Below are 19,821 nucleotides of genomic sequence, written 5' to 3'. Positions count from 1 at the left end.
ATGTAGTACTGAAGTGAGATGCGACATTCCCTTATTCCTTTATCTTATTCCTTATTTTTCTCATTGTGACTGAGCCCTTAGATTCACGATTTTTTGGTTTTATTTCCAAAGAGAATAAAAAAAATCGCGTGGACATAGCACGGAAGAGAACCACAAAAACGTGCACATACCGACAGGATTCGGGTACAGCCAAAACGCGGGCACTCTCATCTTTCTCTCTGTAGGTACGTACGTCTATATATATTCTTATGTCTATGGTGGTAGCAGACGCGTCTGTTCCTTCTACTTGCACTTTCTGCGTTCAGATGCAGAAAGTGCTGGTCAAGTAAACAAACAAAAACTGGCGTAGCGGAACTAGCGGAAGGAAGCAGATGGAAAACTCCAAGTCTACAGTGTCTACATCAAGGTTCACGCGTTTACAGCTGGGCCAAACGGTCAGCTGTAAAACGGTTCCCGTGATCTGGTTCGGGGCTATTTCTGGAACGTCGTTCTGAAATAAGGAGGGTCAACATCAAGATCCGCCTGCGGACTCTTCGCTCGCGAACGCGCGTGATATTTCCACGTGAAAGCGAGCTCCCGCTTTATATATTTACATACATGACATTACGTATATGACGACGAAGCAGATGCGTATTGTCTCGTCGGCGAAGAGGCGTATCGTCGCAGGTATTTCGTTCGCCGCTTAGCGAGGATGGCACTCGATCCGAAGGACATCGTGAAGCTGCTGGACTTCCTCAAAGAGGAGAACCTGGACACCAGCTTGGAGAGCCTCGGCAATCAGCTGCATCAGACCTTCCCTAAGGAGCAGCGCTTCAAGGTCGGAACGATTCTCCTGCTGCACTTGCAGCAAGTCGACCTGCTGCCCAAGCACGTGCAACGTATCGTGGCGTTGACGCTGCTGTTCGACCTGTACCGTGGCGAGCCGTTGGCTTCCACGCCTTTCGCCTCTGTATTCGTACAGGTGCTCAAGTCGCAGGAGGACAGCAACAACGGTAGCTCAAAACCACCCGGCCACACCGGTCACATACCGTTTCTGTCGAATTGCGAGAGGAACCTGCTCGTCAGTTTGATGGGATACAATCAGAAGGACGTAATGAAGAAGACGCCGCGCCAGATCGTGGACGAGTTCTCGTTCGCCGCCGTGCCGTCCATCGATCTGACCAACTTGCAGCTTCAGCTGGCGGAACACCAGTCCGAGCTGCCGTCCGTAAGTAAATGCGGAAATCCTATAATCCTGCCCGACATGGATCACTCCAGAGGGACGGATTACGACGTGGCGTCTGTGCAAAATATCCTGGAGAACCTAACTATCGGCGATCCGCCCCTGTGTAGTCAGAGCTATCATCCCGAGTTCCTGAGGCTCGTGCCACCGATTTATCACGGCATCAACGAGATAGCCTGGTTCCACGTCACGGAGCCGACTCAGTTCACGATCGAGTACGACACCAGTATGTGCGTGTCGAATTGCGCCAGCGCCGAGGCACGTAAACTCATGGGCAAGGCCTTCAAGAACGTATTAACGCTGACGCAGCAGCAATATTTGATCAGCGAATTGGACAAGGATCCGAAGCTCGTTTATCATATTGGACTCACACCCCCCAAGTTACCGGACCTGGTTGAGAATAATCCCCTAATCGCCATTGAGGTTTTACTGAAGCTAATGCAATCCAGCCAGATCACGGAATACTTCAGTGTCCTAGTGAACATGGAGATGTCCCTTCACTCCATGGAGGTCGTCAACAGATTGACCACCACGGTGGACCTACCGACGGAATTTGTACATTTGTATATCAGCAATTGTATATCCACTTGCGAGACCATCAAGGACCGTTACATGCAAAATCGACTGGTGCGACTTGTCTGTGTGTTTCTGCAGTCCTTGATAAGGAACAAGATCATAAACGTGCAAGAATTGTTTATCGAGATCCAAGCGTTCTGTGTTGAATTCAGCCGCATCAGGGAGGCGGCCGCATTATTTCGGCTCCTAAAACAACTCGAGTCCGGTGATACTGGTGGGCTCAACGCTCCACCTACGAGAAGTAGGACAGATATGTGTTAAAATGCGCCATGATGCCTGTAAATACTATCTGGAGCATTCATGTAAAAAGATATAATTAATCGATTAGGTAATTAAATTTAATAAGAAACATGATTTCTGAATATCCTAAAAAATCGCATTCTCTATACATCTAATTAGATGAAACGACACATTGTAAGATTATGTTATTAAGTTTTTATAAGCAGAAAAGTTTTCAAATTGATCATGTACTTAAAAAATAATCTCGTGCAAAAAGACACATTATTTGACGTGCCTTTTTGCACGAGATGGTTTAAAGAAAATCTTGGAAATAACAAAAATTTATATTATTTTAATGTTGTATGTAGGAGTGAATATAAATTTGTTATAAATATGTAGGTATGTATACAGGGTGAATCACTAAAGGTGTTACAGGCTATATTGCTGAAACTGAACGAGATATGCAATTCTTATTTTTCAGCGACCATTTGGCATCGAAGCGGACGAGAAAAATTAATTTCATCACGCAATGCCCGCTTTGATACCAAACATCGACCAAACGTCGCTGGAAAACAAGCATTGCATATATCTCGTTCAGTTTCAGCAATATTAGCCTGTGACTATAGTGATCCACCCTGTATATGAAGCATTGAGAATATAATATATTTACATGAAATAGGTACTTCTAATCTAGAATATGACATACGATGTTTTTCTATATTGGTGACATTCCATAAGACGTTCTATCGTGTAATAAAGAAATGCCTTGCAATATATGTAAATAACGAATTTATAATTGTAAAATTTTTATACATTTTTATCTATTGTACTCAAGACTTCAAGTATAAAAGAAATGATTTACAATAATAAATATCGTAAGTAATACAATTTCGCTTCCTGTTTTACATGACAGACAAATATATATATATATATATATATATATATATATATATATATATATATTTGTATATAAGCACAATTTTTTCATGATATTGATTGGTGTATAATCGATAAGCTTTCGTTTTAATATTTATAGAACTGTGTTACAAAAGGAAAATCTATGTGTGGAACAAATATCTATTACATGCATAATCAAATATGCATATAATAAAATGATATACAATATCTCAATCTATCATAATTACAAATGTCGACATGACAAATGTCCGCTACAGTCTGTTATAATTTTTTTCGTATAATCAATATATATTCACGATCCCAATCAACTCGAGCAATATTTTGCAATCATTTTTATGAACACAATTATACAGATTGTAACACTTCGATTAGCGTACATGATTGATACAATTCTTATAAATTGGCGTTTGCCTTATTGCTATTACTGATCTAACAAGAATTCTGTTTATTATTCAAATTATCTTCGGACTCACACGGTATATTACAAACACATCTCAGAATTAAATATTTCACATCTTGTACATGCAACACAATTATAATACTATAAGTTATTAATGCATAAATTATAATGAAGTGACTATTAGCATAACACAATAAAATCGCTATCAAAGTAGTTTGTTCTTTATTTTATCTGCAAATTAATGTATATATCCTACCACCTTTGGCTGCGTTCGCTTTGGGTGCTTTCGTGCTGAAAGCGTCAGTCTATCTTTATTGCTCATTGCATGTTGAAAAAAGATGGAGTGATGCTTTCAGCACGAAAGCACCCAAAGCGAACGCAGCCTTTATGTATTTATGTACACATGTATATATTTATATATACATATGATTTTACACACACAGCCATACATACATTATATATAATATAATTATATGTAGGTATTCATATGTATATATGAATAATAATTTTATTTGTTTTAAATAAAACAAATAAAATTATTATACACAACTGATTCATATAACATATTTGCATTAAAATTGGACATTTTACATTTTTCAAAGTGTCTCGAATATATATTAAATCTGCCAATATAGCATGAGGTGAAAGATGTGTAATTCTAATAGAGCTAAGAAAATATATACTACAAATTTGTCGCATTGTGTAACTACACAGCGTCTGTGATACAATGCATAGATGTATACAAAGTAGAAAACCAAAGAAAAGATCTGTCCAGCACAGAGGTATTCTATTAATGACATTTCTCAGTATCTTAATTATTATAGATTTTCTTAATAATTAAAACACTGATAAACATTGTTACTGTTCTACAGAATACCGATACAGACGTAAAATATCTGTACGCTGGCACAGAACAGAGTCATTTACATTTGTCCCATAGAAAGAGAGAGTTTACAAAATACAATTCCTGCTATTTAAATTACATTACACGACATAATCTTCTACTTCTTTTTTACAGCCTTCACTTTCATCACACTCTTCGTAGTTTTTCCTTTAGCAGCCATCGATTTTCCTTTTAGCGGCTTCATTTGCATCTTAACATCACCCTTGGACACCTTTTTCGTTTTCACACTTTTGACGACGCTTTTGTTATCTTTCGCTTTGACTTTGGTAATGCTTGGTACAATAACACCGGGTCTCGCGTAGTTGGACCCGGTTGACTTATACTAGGCCGTTACTTTCACTTTCTTTTTCCGCTTCTTCTTCTTTTTATCGTGGAGCAGCTCCTGTTTCTTCGCTATACAAAAGCGGCAGTACCAATCCTCGTCTTCGGCCGGTGGAACCTGCATACCGACGCACACCCTGAAATATTAGAAAAAGAACAAAGTTTGGCAAAATTCGACTAACTCCAACATTATACGGTGTAAATTACATAAATATAAATGAGTTATTTACCAGTGATACCAAGCGTCACAATCATCACAGCCAATCATCGGCGAGCCGTCATCCTGGTTGCCGCACGCGGGACATATCCACACTTGACGACCTCCTCGATCCTGTAACACTCATCTCAGGATAAACAGAACTCGGCGAATTTTTAAATAAAACCCAACCCATCTCGACGAATTCGCCCTGGAGTTTTGGAAAATCGTTCAAACAAATATGCCAACATTTTTGGATTCATGAAATATTTATTTTAATGGAACATGTTGCAGTTTCTTGATAACGGAATGATTCTACAAGGATTGGCCGGTGGACTTCACGTCAAGATATATTTTGTCATGTTGTCCATGAATATTCTCTCTTATCAAGAAGGAACATTTTAATAACAAAACAAGATACCGACATCTCATAGTACTTTCTTGTGAACTGCTGCAGAAATTCATGAGTCTTAAACAATGCATGGGACTTATGTATCTCGGTAATACAATGATTTATGATAACATGAATCGGAGATGAACTTGTCTCTTCTTTTTTTTAAGCATTCGATACGCATCCTTTAAATCATGTCCTAGCTTTTTATCATCTAAATCACTCCTATTTAAAGTAGCTAGCGTGCGCATTATTTCTGTATTCATATTTTTGCGATATACATATCCGCGTCGCAACTAACGTATTATGAAGTATGAAAACTAGTTATCCATAGCATCGGCGCACAGAAAATACCTTGCAATGTTCTTTAAAAGAGGTGTAAAGCGTACTCACCACAGTAGTGGCTGGTGTTGTAGGCAACACGTTCCTGCCATTCTCTTTGTCTTCTTTAGCATCGTCCTTTTTAGGAACTGGATCTGCTTTCACCTCTGTACCGTTAAAACCGTCGGTTATATTCCTAACGGGTCTCTCATGCTAATTTTTTTTTCTATGCAACGTGCAAATCTCATGCAACGATTTGACTTTATACTTTTTGCTACATAATTTTTTTTTAAATGTTTTCTCTCTGCTGTCTGTTAGTGTGTATCGTTAATAAATTATATATCAATAATCACAAACCGTAAATATATTCGCTGATTAAATGAAGAAAAGTGAACGGGAAAAATCATTAGTTATCTTGAGATAAGTAAATTTTTATAATAAAGGTTTAAAAATAAGAGCTGTGACATTAGTTACATTAGTTACATTAACTGATAAGACGCATGCTCTCTAATGCTACTTAGTTAACAGTCAAGCGGCGAATTCAAAAGTGTGTGACACACAAGTATCAATTGCATCTTGTAACTATTTATACGTGAAGAATATATATGTATGCGCTAATGTGACTGCACTTGCTAAATAGAGAAGAGAAATTAACGAGAAGCATGTGGGCATATTATTAACTAACATAAGACAAATATACTGTAAAAGAAATTACTTCCTTCAGCATGTACGGAAATGTCAAGAATAAATTGTATATTAGTAACCGGCACTGCTTGTAACTTTAAGCTGTATACTGACATATGAAATATAAGTAAAATATCAAATTTACGATAATTTAGTTAAACATACATTAACGTTAAAGATAAAACGATGGCATCCTGTGTGTTAAAGGCATTAATTGATACTGATTATGGTACATAGTTTTAGAGTAATGCCTCTATAAAATTTGCAATATTGCATTTATACTGCGACAACAGATATTCGTTCATTAAATCTGTCAGAACGTTATTTTTATAATTACACTGTAATCACTCAAATTTGTAATAATAAGAAGAAGAGACAAGTATACCATATTGTATATCGTATGTATATACATATACATATACATATACATATATGTATATAATATATATATATATATATATATAATGGATGATAAAATGATGACGATAAATGCTTTCTTATTCTTAAAATACATGATTAAATTAATTTTCTAAGTTAATATTATTTATTTTTTTATAAAAAATTATATCTATATTTACATAAATGCAGCAATCAATTCTACAAATGGCAAACTCAAGATGCAGCTACTCAGAAAAGATTGTATATTCAGAATATTGAAAAATATAATAAATCGAATAAAGAAACTATCAAATTTACGAATCAGTATAACTTTTCCTAAAGAATATTATTTCTAAAATTTATTTCTGTATCACAAGATATATGAACTGAATAGTACTTTGTAACTTGTATACTGTGACTTGAGATTATTTAAATTCACTAATTATATAAAAATATCTTTTCTGAAAAGCTCTTTGTACAAAAGAAGTCTTGCGAGGCAGAATGGTGAAAGTAGAATGGCAAAATAAGCGATTAATTCAATTTCTGAAAATTAAAACTAAAGAAATATTTAAGACTCTAAGAATATAAGATATTCTTAGAATAGATCTAATAGAATATAAGAAATGGAAATATGAGCACTAAACTCAAAGAAAGAAAAAGAGAAAGTGAGTAAGGTAATAATTGCAACAAAAAATACACAGTAAGTCTAAATATAGCTATAAGAGAGAATGTGTACTACAATCATTATTTGGACAACATAACAATATATCAAAAGAGAGAGCGTGGTTTAAGGGAAAAAAGGAAAACATGATACCGTCACCACAAGACGTAAATGCATAGATAGCATGAATAGGAAATTGGAACTTTTGGATAGGCTCATACTTGAAACAATATCGATGGGTTGGGTTTATTTCATTATAGAATAAAATATCAATAAAATGTTTGTAATAAATTTAAGGCAAATTCCCCCTCCCAAATTAGTTTTATATGTAACAATTATTTAAAAAAACTTTACTGTAAAATTTTAATCTAATTTAATTTAGTTAATGTACTTTCAAAACTTTGCAAAAATTTCTTATTTGTATGCTTATGTTTTATTATCTATTAACTTATTTGTCATTTATAAAAATAAAGTTTTCTTATCATTGCAGCAATGTTATAATAGACAAATTATATAATTTCTTGTAAAATTCAAAAATAGCTTAACAGGAACGCTAATATCTTTTTAATTTTCTTTGAAAAAAAAAATATATTAATTTCTAAGCCCTATATATTATTATTTCCTATATAAATAATTTATTCGATCATATATTCAATTTATTTACCAAAGATTTTCTTTGTGAAATATTATTTGTAACATTTTCATTCTAAGATCTCGAATCTTGATGTAAATTTTGAATAATCCCCAATATGTAAATATCGTGAAAAATGTACTTACAAAATAATATGGTGGTTGTTGTGGCGGCACTAGAGGGTTCGGGAATTTAGGAGGATTGTCAAACTGAGGTGAAGGTATTGGCTCACTTTGAGATAGATTTTGGAAGTTAGATTTCTTTGCTCGAGGAACTGATGCAAGTGGCGCGCTAGTAAGAGTGGCAGAGAAAGAGTCTGTAGGAAGAGCAGGGCTTCCATCTAATATTCCCTCCTCTGTTTTCTTACTTGCTGACTTTTGCTTTGGCGGTCGTGTTACCAATGCCGATATTTTCGCCAATTCCGGACTAGGTTCCCGCTTGACCTCTTCATCGGGCTTTTTCACAAGTGGTTTAATAGTTCTGAGAAAAATAAGAAGTAACCACACAATGATTATCTGTGTCATAACATATTATGATTGTGTAATATAAAAATACCTCCTTTTTCGATAAATCAATTAAATATGCCAACGCAAAAAAAAATTTGTATTACAATTATATTAAATTGCTAATAAAAGTTTACTGATAATAAGAATTTATTTATGACTTACATTTTCTTCATAGGCGCATTATCTGGTGTTGCTGGTCTAGGAGAAGCTGTACCTAATTTTAACGTAATTTTTGGAACAGCTTCTGGATTCTTTTCTTCCTTCTGTAATAACACAGTTATAGTAAATTAATTATTGCTATTCACCATCCTAATTATTAGCGGAAGATATATAAATACCATATTCTTCTTATTTTGATCTTTCTCCTTTTTCTTTTCTTTTTTCTCCTTCTTTTCCTTGATCTTTTCTAATTTCTCGCGTTTCTCAGTCTTTTCCTTCTTCTCCTTCACTTTCTCGCCTTTATCTTTGTGTTTCTCTTTCTTATCTTTCTTCTTCTTCAACTTATCCTTCTTTTCTTTCTTATGTTCTTTAGACTTCTGAAAATGGTTATAAACTGTTATAAATATATATATATATATATCAAATTATAATTATTATACTCTTGTTTAATCAAATTAATCTGATAGCTTTTATATGCGTAAAAACTACTAGATAAATTGATTAAGATAGAGCGTAGTAATTATATGGCATAAATGATGGATATAAATGAATATATTATCGTGCATAGGAGTTATCTTCATCGGGATATTTCTCCAAAATATATATATTTTAATAAAATATAATCGAAATACGGTCTAACTAACGAGATATGGTCTCTTATCGAATTTACCATATCATTCTTCTCTGTTTTTTCAGCTTTAGGGTTTTTCGATGGTGGCATTTGCGCGACGGGTACTGTTGGTGTGGGGAGCGTGATTGGTGCGACAGGTGCAGACACTATAGGCGGTGCAACGCCTACAGGCAGTACCCTCTCAGGTACTTTCATGAAAGGCAATTCTTTGTTTGGCTTAAACATTTTCGTAAGTTTGTTATCCACCTTCTCTTTGTCCGCCTTCTCATTCTCGCCTAGAATCGACGGAGATGTTAACTCGACCGGTGGAGGGATCAGTGGCTTCTCACGTTCTACAGGTTTAATTTTGGGCAACGGGAAGTCCTCGGGCTTTACGGGTGGGTTGGAAAAGCGTGGTGGTAATGGTAAATTGGGCATCGCGGGATGAGGACCTGGCCCACCTCGTGGGCCAAGCGGCAACGGAAACCGCGGGAACATCGGGGGAATTAAACCGGGTGCCGAAGGAAACGGAGGGAAAAAGGGGAGGGAAGGGAACGGAAGTGTGATCGGAAGAATAGGCTCTCTGTGTAGTGGTTCGGGTGCCTGCGGCGTTTTGGGCCGATCTGGTATATCCGATTCTGTCGTATCACATGAAGGTTTCGTCTGAAAAACAGCAAATCACCAGCAAGATATACTAATATTGAAAATTAGAAGCATATTAAAATGTGATACTCAATCGAATTATCGCTGGGAACAAAATCGACTGCGATTAATTTAAGAAATATATAAAATACGTATAACTCTTTTTGATACTATGTACACGTAGTTCGATGAGTAATGTCCTGTAAAACATATCTTACCTTTTTCGGACTACTTTGTTTCGGACTCTTCAATTTAGGTTCTTTCTTTTTGCCACTCTTCTCTTTCTTCTTTCGCTTCTGTTCCGGTACCGTGGGTACACTCAATTCGGGGGTTTTCGGCGTGCTGGGCGTACCCGGCGGTGAAATGTCAGCGTCGTCGAATAAGTAAACATCTGACGATAAACTCTGCACGTCTGCCAAATCACTGTCCGACTGTATGTGCACGTCCGGTGTATGAGGTGTCTTCTTCTCCTCGCGTCCTGCTTTCGGGTCCGCGTCGTTACGGTGCGCATGCTTCTCCGCATTCTCGATATCCATGGCCAAATCCGGCGACTTCTCGCGCGAATCAAGAATCTCCTTGTGCTTATGTGGCTCCGTCGTCTCTTTGTCCTTGTCCTTTTCCTCGCGCGGTTTCGATATCTTCTTGAATATATTCAGTTTTTGTTTATCCGGCTCCGACGGCAACTTGTCAACGGTTTCCTCCTTCTTTTCGACGGCAGGAGGGCCGTCCGTCAGATCTACCGCCTTGTCGGGCTTGACCTTCGGCTGCGTCGCCTTCGACGGTTTCGGACTACTGGCGGCTGATTTCGGTGACGCGATCTTCGGCGTGGATGGCCTGCTACCCGTGAGTTCTTGTAACGTGGTAGATTGCGCCTTGCCACCACCTGGCTTTAACGGTTTTAACTTGGCCAACTCCTTCATGCCGACTAATTTCTTTACTTTACTCTCATCGATCTTGTCCGGCTTGAACAATTCCTTCGCGCCTTTCTTCTTCTTATTCTCTTTGTCAAGCTTACGATCCTCGGGACCTTTCTTCACAACCTTCTTCGGTTTCTTGTCGGTCTTCAGTTCAGGTGGTACCATCGGATAGGAACTCGGTTGCGGTGAATCCGATCGGACCTGATGCGGCGTTCTCGCTTCAGGTAGCTTTCCTTCTCGCGCGGGTGATAAAAAACCAGAGGTGGTCATCATAACGCTGCTTATTTCACGTAACGGTCTGCCCTCCTCCAAAACCTTCGCCCGCTTCACTATGGGACTTTCAAAAGACACGGGATCGCCCGGTCGTTTAAAAACCACCTGTGGCGACATACTGTGAGGTGATGCATTATTCGAATTGCCCGACGATGTCCCACTACTGGATGTCAAGTCTGCCGTGCCGTTCATTAAACTTTCATTCTTATCTGATACGTATTCCTCTGTAATCATTATATATTACCGATAAAACGTAAATTAATGTAAACTGGCATAATTATTGCAGTTTACCCAATAAAGAAAATATGATTCATTACCTTCGGTATCTGGGTGCATAGCTGGTAAATGTTCGTGTACGTGTACTGGTCTCGTGACTACTTCACGACTACCCGGTTTTAAGAAATTCAAATGATTCTCACGTCGAACTGGATACTTAGGTACTTGTATAGGACATGGAACCGAATCTACATTTTTCACGTATTCGGCTAATTCTTGTATGTCAATATTCATATATTGAAATGTTAACCCTAAGTCGTCAAGATTTGGTTCCGTCCTTCCCACTATAAAAACGTAAAAATATAATAAATCCAAAATATCTATATATGTATTAACATTACTCAGCAAGTGTAACAAGTAAATAATTCATTTAGTTTTCTCTTAACACATTGTGGATCAGACATTTTACTGCATAGTCAGCTATGTTTTTACATCAAATATTTTTAAGGTACTTATGGTTTGTTCGCAATTAAAAATCACCGTTATGTTACCGAGTTACTGTTCTTGATTGATAAATAAAAAATGCGAGATATCTCGTCATCGATCTTTAACGATGGAATATGAAACGCGAGATAACTCATCTGTCCATGTTAAGAAATTTTAAGAATATAAATTTTGATAACAGTATCCAAAAACTATTCAAATCTTTTATTTCATAAAATATATATATAAAAAAAGACAAGAAAACAAAAGACCTTGACAACACACAAGGCAATCACTGCCAAAATTAATATAACAGTTACTCACAAACTTCCGTATATTGATGTGTGAGCTTGGAAATACGTAACAGATATTCTTGCAGAAGATCTACCAGGAACTCCAAAGGTGTAGAATTAATGGAGTGCCATCCTATCGTCTGACAAATCTGTGCAACGACTATTTTTAAAACGTTTCGACTGTATTCAGCTGACATTTTTGCCTGCAAAAATTATGAAAATATACGTGAATATTTTGATGCAGAGTTTTTTTTAACCCGTTGTCTTACAATTTCAAATCAAACTCGTGCCAGATAATGTAGTCTAGATATAATAATCTCACCAATGGTATAGATTTTATCTAAATATAACAAACGTGGGTATAACTCAATCTGTGTAATAACTGGACACGTTACAATACATTTCTTATATAATTATATATATATATCATCAATAGCACAAAAAATCGTAACCTCCTTATTCAATCTTTATTCTAGAGGCTCAAACTTTTTTTTCAAAGCTTATTGTTATTATTGTTTATTATCCTCCAAGAAATAGTACTGAGATTGTTCACTCCCTAAGTTATCTTTGAATTAAGTTTGTATTTAGGACACTTAGTTCCTATCAGTCATTTTCTCAGATAAAATTCTAAATCATCTGAGAATCAAATCTAGATCTTTTGCTGGACAAGTAACTGCTATAACGTTGAGCTATCCAATATTCCATATATACATATATGCAATACATAATAATCATCGGAGACAAATTAAACATACTGACTGAACGTTTCTATTTATCTTGACAATCCAACCGACAACCATGTCCACAGTCACAAGAGATTGTAAGGCAACGAGGTTAAGAATAGTACATTCCTCTGTAAACTGTATATATATGCCAATTCAATACTACATAGTAACCAGTATATACACAAAACAAAGCGAAAACCAAAGCAGTACGTATATAATGACACTTGAATAGAATCAACGAATTTAATTATTAAAAATAAATATTGGGACATAAAAAATTGTACCGTTACGTGATCGCCAACAGTTATCGTAACCAACGCTGGCCGGAGCAATCACGACGCTGCGGAGACCGGAGATTCGTACGTGCCAACTGAGCGACAGCGTCGCTGCACAGGCTCGGACTGCTCGGAGGCCAGCGGATATATCTTCAGGGATGTTTTTAATCCGCCACAAGCCACAAGCTCGAGGGAGGAAAAGAATGAAACCGCGATAGGGGACAAGTGTACGTTCCCTCACCTGGACGCGCGCGCGTCAACGTACGCGACAGCGGGAGAATATCTCTCTCTTCCGGCCTTCTCAGCCGGACCGTCACATAGTTGACGTGCTTAACGTTAACGTGAACGTCCCTCGACACCCAGAACTCGCGATAGAGAAAGAGAGAGAAAGAGAGAGACACAATGCGCGTTGTAAACGTATCGCGAGATACGCTAGCCGCTAGCCGCCATTCCTTGCCGTTCCCGTCATTCCCGTCTGTTCCCCCGTGGACCCGTGCCCTCCTTTCCCGCGACTCCCGCGAGCGGCGCGGACGCAGGCCGGCGCGCGCACTGCGCAGTCATCATGGGCGCAGTGATCTCGCCGCTAAAGTCACTAGATTTTAACAAAGTACCCAGGCGTCGCCACGGTTCCGTGCGCACGCGCCGTGTGAAACTAGGCCTGTTCGTTTTCGCTGCACTTCTGAACTAAAGTGCAATAAGTTGGAATGAAAGAAAATATATTTGTTTCATTCTAACTTATTGCACTATGTTGCACCAGTTCAGCGAGTGCAGCTGAAAGAAACAGACGGACCGCGACCGACCGCGACGCGTCCACGTTGCCATGGTAACGCCGCCGGATGTTGGTGTGTTCATTCGTGTGCGGACTGCGGGGCCCGGCGTTTCCTGCGACGAGGCTTTACGCCATATTATTGTCGATTGTCGAGTCTACCGAGGAAACGGAGCGCGTGGCGACGCATTTCGTTTTCTGTCCGACACAGATCCACGGTCGAGGGACTTTGGCGATGAGCGATATCGAGGTGAGTACCGAGCGTCGCGGATCCTCGCGCAACGACTCGCGAACCGCCGTCGCGTGAAACGCGACGAAATTAACGCGACTCGGCACGGCCATTATCGATCCAGCGGCGCAGTTCCTACTCCCAGCCATTATCGGTACCACGCGGCGTTCGTGATGACTCGACTCGCGCGACTCGTTCGCTGCCGCTAATTGCGGAATGTGTCTTGAAAAAGAAGTGCAATATCGAATTCCCGACGATTCGCCGACGATGATTTCAATCTCGGCGAAAGCGCTTTATAAGGTTATAAACGTGAATAGCTGAATCGCGATTGGTCGGTCGCGCTCATATGTTTAGAATATGTGCGATTGTTACCGTTGGTAACATTCGCTATATATAAAATTTAATTCTAATTTGATTTGATGTGTATTATATATATATATATATATATGTCTTCTAGGTTAGATTTGTATAGATATGTATTTATTCTGATGAAAATGAAATGTTTCCGCAAAGGCTTTTTGATCTGAAGTTCAACCTACGAGAAGTTCTTTATTTGTCTTTATTAGCTTGTGATATATTTGTTTATACAGAATGCCAAAAACATTGTCATACCTTGGAAAGTTACAAGTTATCTTTTGGAATAAGCTTACATTACTATTGAAGAACTCAGTTCTGTCCTCTTAGACATTGAACATTCTGTTTTCCATTTGCAAATTTATCGTAAGTTTTAAATATTGCTTAACATTTCAATATTAGACACATGAAGACTTTTCATTTGACATTTAAATACATTTATATTTATTGAAGTATTTTTTTAATACTTTTTATTTCTTCTATATGTGTGTGAAAGATATGTGTATTCTCGCAATGGAGTTATCAATCTGATAAGAATTCAAATTTATGGAGGATATTTGTCTGTGGGAATCTGTCGTCCATGCCAAAGTTGAAGACCATTGTCTGCATGGTTGTTGAGTAATTTAATTATTAAAATTATACTTTTATACATGGGCGACATAGCAAAAGTATTATGATACCTGTAATGTAATTCTCAGAAGCATATTAAAAATGAAATTGTAAAAATAAAACAGCATATTGTAACTGTTTCGTGTAGAGCACGCTACGGGGGGCGTGTATTTGAGTCGGCCCTGATAAATGGGCGCCAATAACTATAACTTTAGTAATTAATTACTCAACAACTAAACTATGCAGACAGTTGTCTTGCACTTTGGCATGGACGACAGATTTCCATAGACGAATATTCTCCATAAATTTGAACTAATTCTTATCATATTGATTGAGCAATCACCCTCCTTAAGCAATAAAAGAATTAGTGGATTAAAGAAAGATATTATAATATATCATAAATATTATACTTCTTTAATCTACTAATTCTTTGGTTGCTTGTAACTCCATTGTGAATATTTCTTTTATATAGAAGAAATAAAAGATATTAAAAAATACTTAAATAAATATAATGTATTTAAATGTTAAATTAAATGTTTTTACATGTGTATAATATTATCATGTGTGTATAATTCATGTGCGTTAAATATTATCACATTTTTTTTATGTCCCATTTCTTCAATTTAATTTATCATGTAAAATGTAATGATAATTCAATTTTGTATCTTTGTATATACATGATATAACTTGTGGTAACGGTTGTTTGTAATTTGCAGAGAAGTGGCAGTCGCAGTGCAAGCCCCCGTCGACCACGAACTGCGGACGGTGGCCTAAGAGATTCGCGATCGCATTCGAGATCGCGTAAGTCGCGCGAGCGGAAGGAGCACAAAGAGGTCAACAAATACTCGAGGTCGCGTAGTCGATCCGCGTCACGCGGTCGCAAGTCGTATCGGGGCAGCAAGTATACCGTTGGTCACCGTAGTAGTCGCAGCCGAAGTCGTTCGCCATACCGCGGCAGTCGTTACTCCCGTAGTAGATCTCGTTCGTACTCGCGGTCGCGGTACTCTCGCGACCGACACGTGTACCGGTCACACTCACGCAGCCCGATGTCATCAAGGCGGCGGCACATTGGTAATCGCGACAATCCTTGTCCTTCCCGTTGCCTAGGTGTCTTCGGACTCTCAATTTTCACGACTGAACAGCAAATCCAACATATATTCTCGCGATATGGCCCAGTAGAACGAGTACAGGTCGTTATCGATGCAAAGGTATGTGAAACTTGATGTAGTCATGTATGTTTATTCATATATTAAGATAGTACGCGACAGTCCCCATAAAGTGTTTACACTGGGGAACAATAAAGCTGCGCCAGAAATTTAGAACGTTCATTCTTAAGAGACACATGATACGTTAAAGGCTTCTGGCCACATAATTACATATTACATAATTACATATTAATATAAATCTACGTGTAAATTAGAAGTTAGTACAACTTATTGTTAGTGATAGCGCAGTTTAATGGTACCACATGTATTTCATATTTACAGACTGGACGCTCTAGAGGATTTTGCTTTGTATATTTCGAATCGTCCGAGGATGCTAAAGTGGCTAAAGACCAATGCACCGGCATGGAAATTGACGGGAGACGAATCAGAGTAGACTTCTCTATTACGCAACGTGCTCATACTCCTACTCCGGGAATATACATGGGAAAACCTACGCATCTGCACGACAGAAACTGGGATGCTCCGAGACGTAGAGAGTAAGTCGTCCAGTCCTCTCGAAATAATAAGTCAAAAAAATAATTGACACATTATTTCTCTTTTTTCCGTTTTTTAATTCTTTATTTTTTTAATACTGGAAACAATAGAGTTAGCTACAGAGGAAGTTATCGCCGCTCACCCAGCCCATACTACAACCGTCGACGTTCACGTTACGACCGCTCTAGATCGCGCTCCTATTCGCCGCGTAAGTACAACCTCCACTTAAATTTGCAATTTGTAATATAAGCTGTCTACATGGATATATGTGTCTCATCCCTGTACTAAATTTATGTTAGAACACGTGATTACACGTCTATATACAGGGTGTCTCAAGGATAATAAGATTGCATGAAAGTTCGTGAAAAATTAATTAATAAAAAAATTAATAAAAGTGCATGCCATTTTTTTATAAAGTAGTTTCTTAAATATAAAGGTTTAAGGTATAACCAATCGTAAGCATTGATTAAAAAGTCATCTGTCCGTGTGTCGTGCGTGCAATGGTATTAGATAATTAGATGTCAAACAAAACGTTGCCGCTGTACGCATACTACTGCACGATCATACTTTTTAACCAATGCTTACGATTGATTATACCTTAAACCTTTATATTTAAGAAACTACTTTATAAAAAAAACGGTATGCCCTTTTATTACTTAATTTTTCACGAATTTTATGCTGCAATTTTATTATCCTCGATTTTCGGGACACCCTGTATATGTATAAAACTGCAAATTATCTAGCAAAAACTTCATACTTTCGTAATTTCTTGCACAACGGTGCTTACTGTAATGTACGTTTATTTCTCTTAACTCACTTTTTTGTTTTACTGAACACTTTACACGAAAATGTTACGTGGAGAAGAATTCTCGCATGTTTCATAACGTTTATTTTTCTAGAGAAAGACATGACTTCTCATCATAATTCTTTGTTACGGCCGGGCATCTTGCTGTGTTATATACATTAATTAACTGCTTTCTTGAAGATATTTATGAAAATTATGAAACCTAAAAGAAATTAATATATTGCGTAAAATATAAAAAAAAACAATTAAAATACTTAATATACATCGACGCTGCTTATTATTAATTTCAAGAGACGATTGCACGCGATATATCTTATTACGTTGAAAAATGTCGTCGAGCCATTTACAATATAATACTTCTTTCGGATTCATATTTTCGTAGACCGCTTATATTTCTAATCGAAACGGTAATGTTAATTGGATTACAAAGTAAGCACTTAAGTTAGCAAGAAATCGGCAGACGGGAGCATCAGAGAAATGCGCTCGATAAATCGTACGGTAGTAGCTAAGCAGCAATCCGTAACTTGCGTAAACAATCATGGTTTTTTTGTTGCTTAATGAATTTCAGGACGCTATTAGTCATGCAAGTGATGCGAGGCCAGGTCCTTTCGGAAGATCCGATGAGTTTGACCCAAATATTTCTTCAACGGGTCAAAATTATGAAATTAACAAAATCACATTATATTACTATTCTTACCTTACCTAATCCTGCATCCGTATGCAGATATACAATCTCGCAAGCGTTTTAGTTACACTACTATAAACAATATCGATAACACTATTGACGAAAAGAAAAATGTAAAATGTAGTAAAGTGTAGCATACCGTTTGCACGAAAACCAGTAAGGTTAGAATAGATGTAAAACCTTATTTTCATAAGTTTATATCTCTTCCTCTTAATGTTATGAAGATAAGGTTTCAATTGTGTAATAATACAGGCTATAATGTGAGCTGGAATATAATTGAGTGCTCGATATTTGTGTTGTCTCTAGCTTACAGTTGTATTCCAGCCGTTGACTAGGATCTTTTAAAAAATGTGAAAAAAATTCTCTTTAACGAAAAAAAAATAAAGTAAACCTAAATAAATAAAGCAGGAAAACGAAACGCAAAGATACAAAAAAAAAACAGAAAAATAATAACGAGCTTTGGTACAAGTAAGTTCTCTAACCTGTTTGTTTGTTTATAAGGTTTTGAATCAAGAGGTATTGGATGATAGAGGGAAGTTTGAAGTTTCACTCTGAAAAAATGAGTTTTGAAAAGTCGAAGACAAGATATTTGAAGACACGTTTATCTTGCTCGCATTGTCAAGAGTCAGAAGGTTTTCTCGGTTGCTTGTGACAAAGAATATGATCTGCAATTCATTTCCGGCTGAGAAGCCTCAAGCCTAGAAGAAAACGTCAAGTAGTGCAAGCCCGAAGACAGAATCGAGTTGATCGTCAGACCCCCGACCGGGACGGAGTTCATTTTGGTTGGGGGTGAAAACAGGGCCGAACGTGTTTCCGAAAAATATTCAAGAAGTTCATCGAAAAATCTTTCGTAGAATAGGGACGAGCGTAAGGTGCTCCCAGACCTTTATACCGATCATATTCTTTATCAGTTGGTTTGGTTGCCACACGCTATTTTATTCGCTCTAGAGAACTGCATATACATATATATATATATATATATATATATATATATATATATATATATATATATATATAGATATATATATATATGTGCTTATATGCAACACCTCTACATATACATACGTGAAAATAAAGATAAAAGTCCGTATACCTCCTTTATCACATCCTCTCCCTCCACCATCCTGAGACCTCCGTTTCCTCCACGAAGACCTCGGTCTATTATGAATTTTACCTAGTGGTAATAGGACTATCATAGCATTTTTGTCAATAAATGGTGTTTCTACCACGATCTACTTTGATCCCTTCCCTTTTTGTGGTTTCTTTTTTTTACATTGCGGAGATTGGTGCGTAACACGCGAATCGCTTTTTACACTTAGGATAAAAGTAATGCTGCGGATTGATTCCTTCCCACGATATCCCTGCGCGTTTATCATTGCCTTTGCAAATCTCTGAGGTCTTGTAGAAGTGTATAACGGAAGTCCATTTGTCGGGACTTGATCTGAATTTTAATGCCAATAAAATCAGCTTCCAGCAAAGTAATTGCCTTTTTGATTCTAATCCTCATGGATCACCAGGTGTTTCCACAGAATTTTCTATTCAGAGCGATGATTGGATGAGAATTGGATTTCTTGGTGCTTGCAGTATCTGGAGTTCTTCCTGAAGCTGAAAGTTCTGTCGATTGCGATCACTCGACATCTACCTCGTGGTATTCAAGAGATTGACTCAAGTTGACGCGAGTGACTATCTCGATCGGATAAACGAACGATTAAAGAGAAGTCAAACAATTGAGACGCAAACCGTCTATTTTCT

The 19,821-nt window shown here is 37.4% G+C and overlaps 3 protein-coding genes across 10 annotated transcripts; 2 read left to right on the top strand and 1 right to left on the bottom strand.

The window, feature by feature from the left end:
- Window positions 1-208: 208 nt before the first annotated feature.
- Window positions 209-3,548, top strand: Not11 (CCR4-NOT transcription complex subunit 11). The gene is made up of 2 exons (XM_071701737.1): window positions 209-224; window positions 306-3,548. Exon 2 carries the CDS (start codon window positions 692-694, stop codon window positions 2,057-2,059), a length of 1,368 nt encoding a protein of 455 aa, XP_071557838.1. The 5' UTR covers window positions 209-224; window positions 306-691; the 3' UTR covers window positions 2,060-3,548.
- On the bottom strand, window positions 3,253-13,437 carry Taf3 (TBP-associated factor 3). Of its 6 annotated transcripts, none has more exons than XM_071701734.1 (11): window positions 12,931-13,437; window positions 11,953-12,124; window positions 11,247-11,489; window positions 9,958-11,153; window positions 9,365-9,760; window positions 8,667-8,864; window positions 8,491-8,591; window positions 8,055-8,302; window positions 5,541-5,635; window positions 4,791-4,891; window positions 3,253-4,697 (listed from the first exon to the last, which is right to left on the bottom strand). In XM_071701734.1, the coding sequence occupies exons 2-11, from the start codon at window positions 12,116-12,118 to the stop codon at window positions 4,562-4,564; spliced, it is 2,880 nt and encodes a 959-aa protein (XP_071557835.1). In that variant the 5' UTR covers window positions 12,119-12,124; window positions 12,931-13,437; the 3' UTR covers window positions 3,253-4,561. The 6 variants fall into 6 exon arrangements, with proteins under 6 accessions (XP_071557835.1, XP_071557832.1, XP_071557834.1 ...); XM_071701731.1 differs by having other exon boundaries at window positions 9,158-9,760; window positions 12,931-13,434; XM_071701733.1 differs by having other exon boundaries at window positions 8,190-8,302; window positions 9,158-9,760; window positions 12,931-13,434.
- A 331-nt stretch (window positions 13,438-13,768) lies between these two features.
- On the top strand, window positions 13,769-19,547 carry LOC139770067 (transformer 2). 3 transcript variants are annotated; one of them, XM_071701739.1, is made up of 5 exons: window positions 13,769-13,937; window positions 15,596-16,087; window positions 16,367-16,581; window positions 16,690-16,787; window positions 18,571-19,547. In XM_071701739.1, exons 1-5 carry the CDS (start codon window positions 13,923-13,925, stop codon window positions 18,594-18,596), a joined length of 846 nt encoding a protein of 281 aa, XP_071557840.1. In that variant the 5' UTR covers window positions 13,769-13,922; the 3' UTR covers window positions 18,597-19,547. The 3 variants fall into 3 exon arrangements, with proteins under 3 accessions (XP_071557840.1, XP_071557842.1, XP_071557839.1); XM_071701741.1 differs by having other exon boundaries at window positions 17,953-19,547; XM_071701738.1 differs by having other exon boundaries at window positions 16,690-19,547.
- The last annotated feature ends 274 nt before the right edge of the window (window positions 19,548-19,821 follow it).

Source organism: Temnothorax nylanderi, unplaced genomic scaffold (genome assembly GCF_030848795.1).
Source record: "Temnothorax nylanderi isolate EJ_2023f unplaced genomic scaffold, tnyl_v1.0 TNYL_tig0027_pilon, whole genome shotgun sequence".
Taxonomy (NCBI): Eukaryota; Metazoa; Arthropoda; class Insecta; order Hymenoptera; family Formicidae; genus Temnothorax; species Temnothorax nylanderi.
This window is presented reverse-complemented; position numbering and strand designations above follow the sequence as displayed.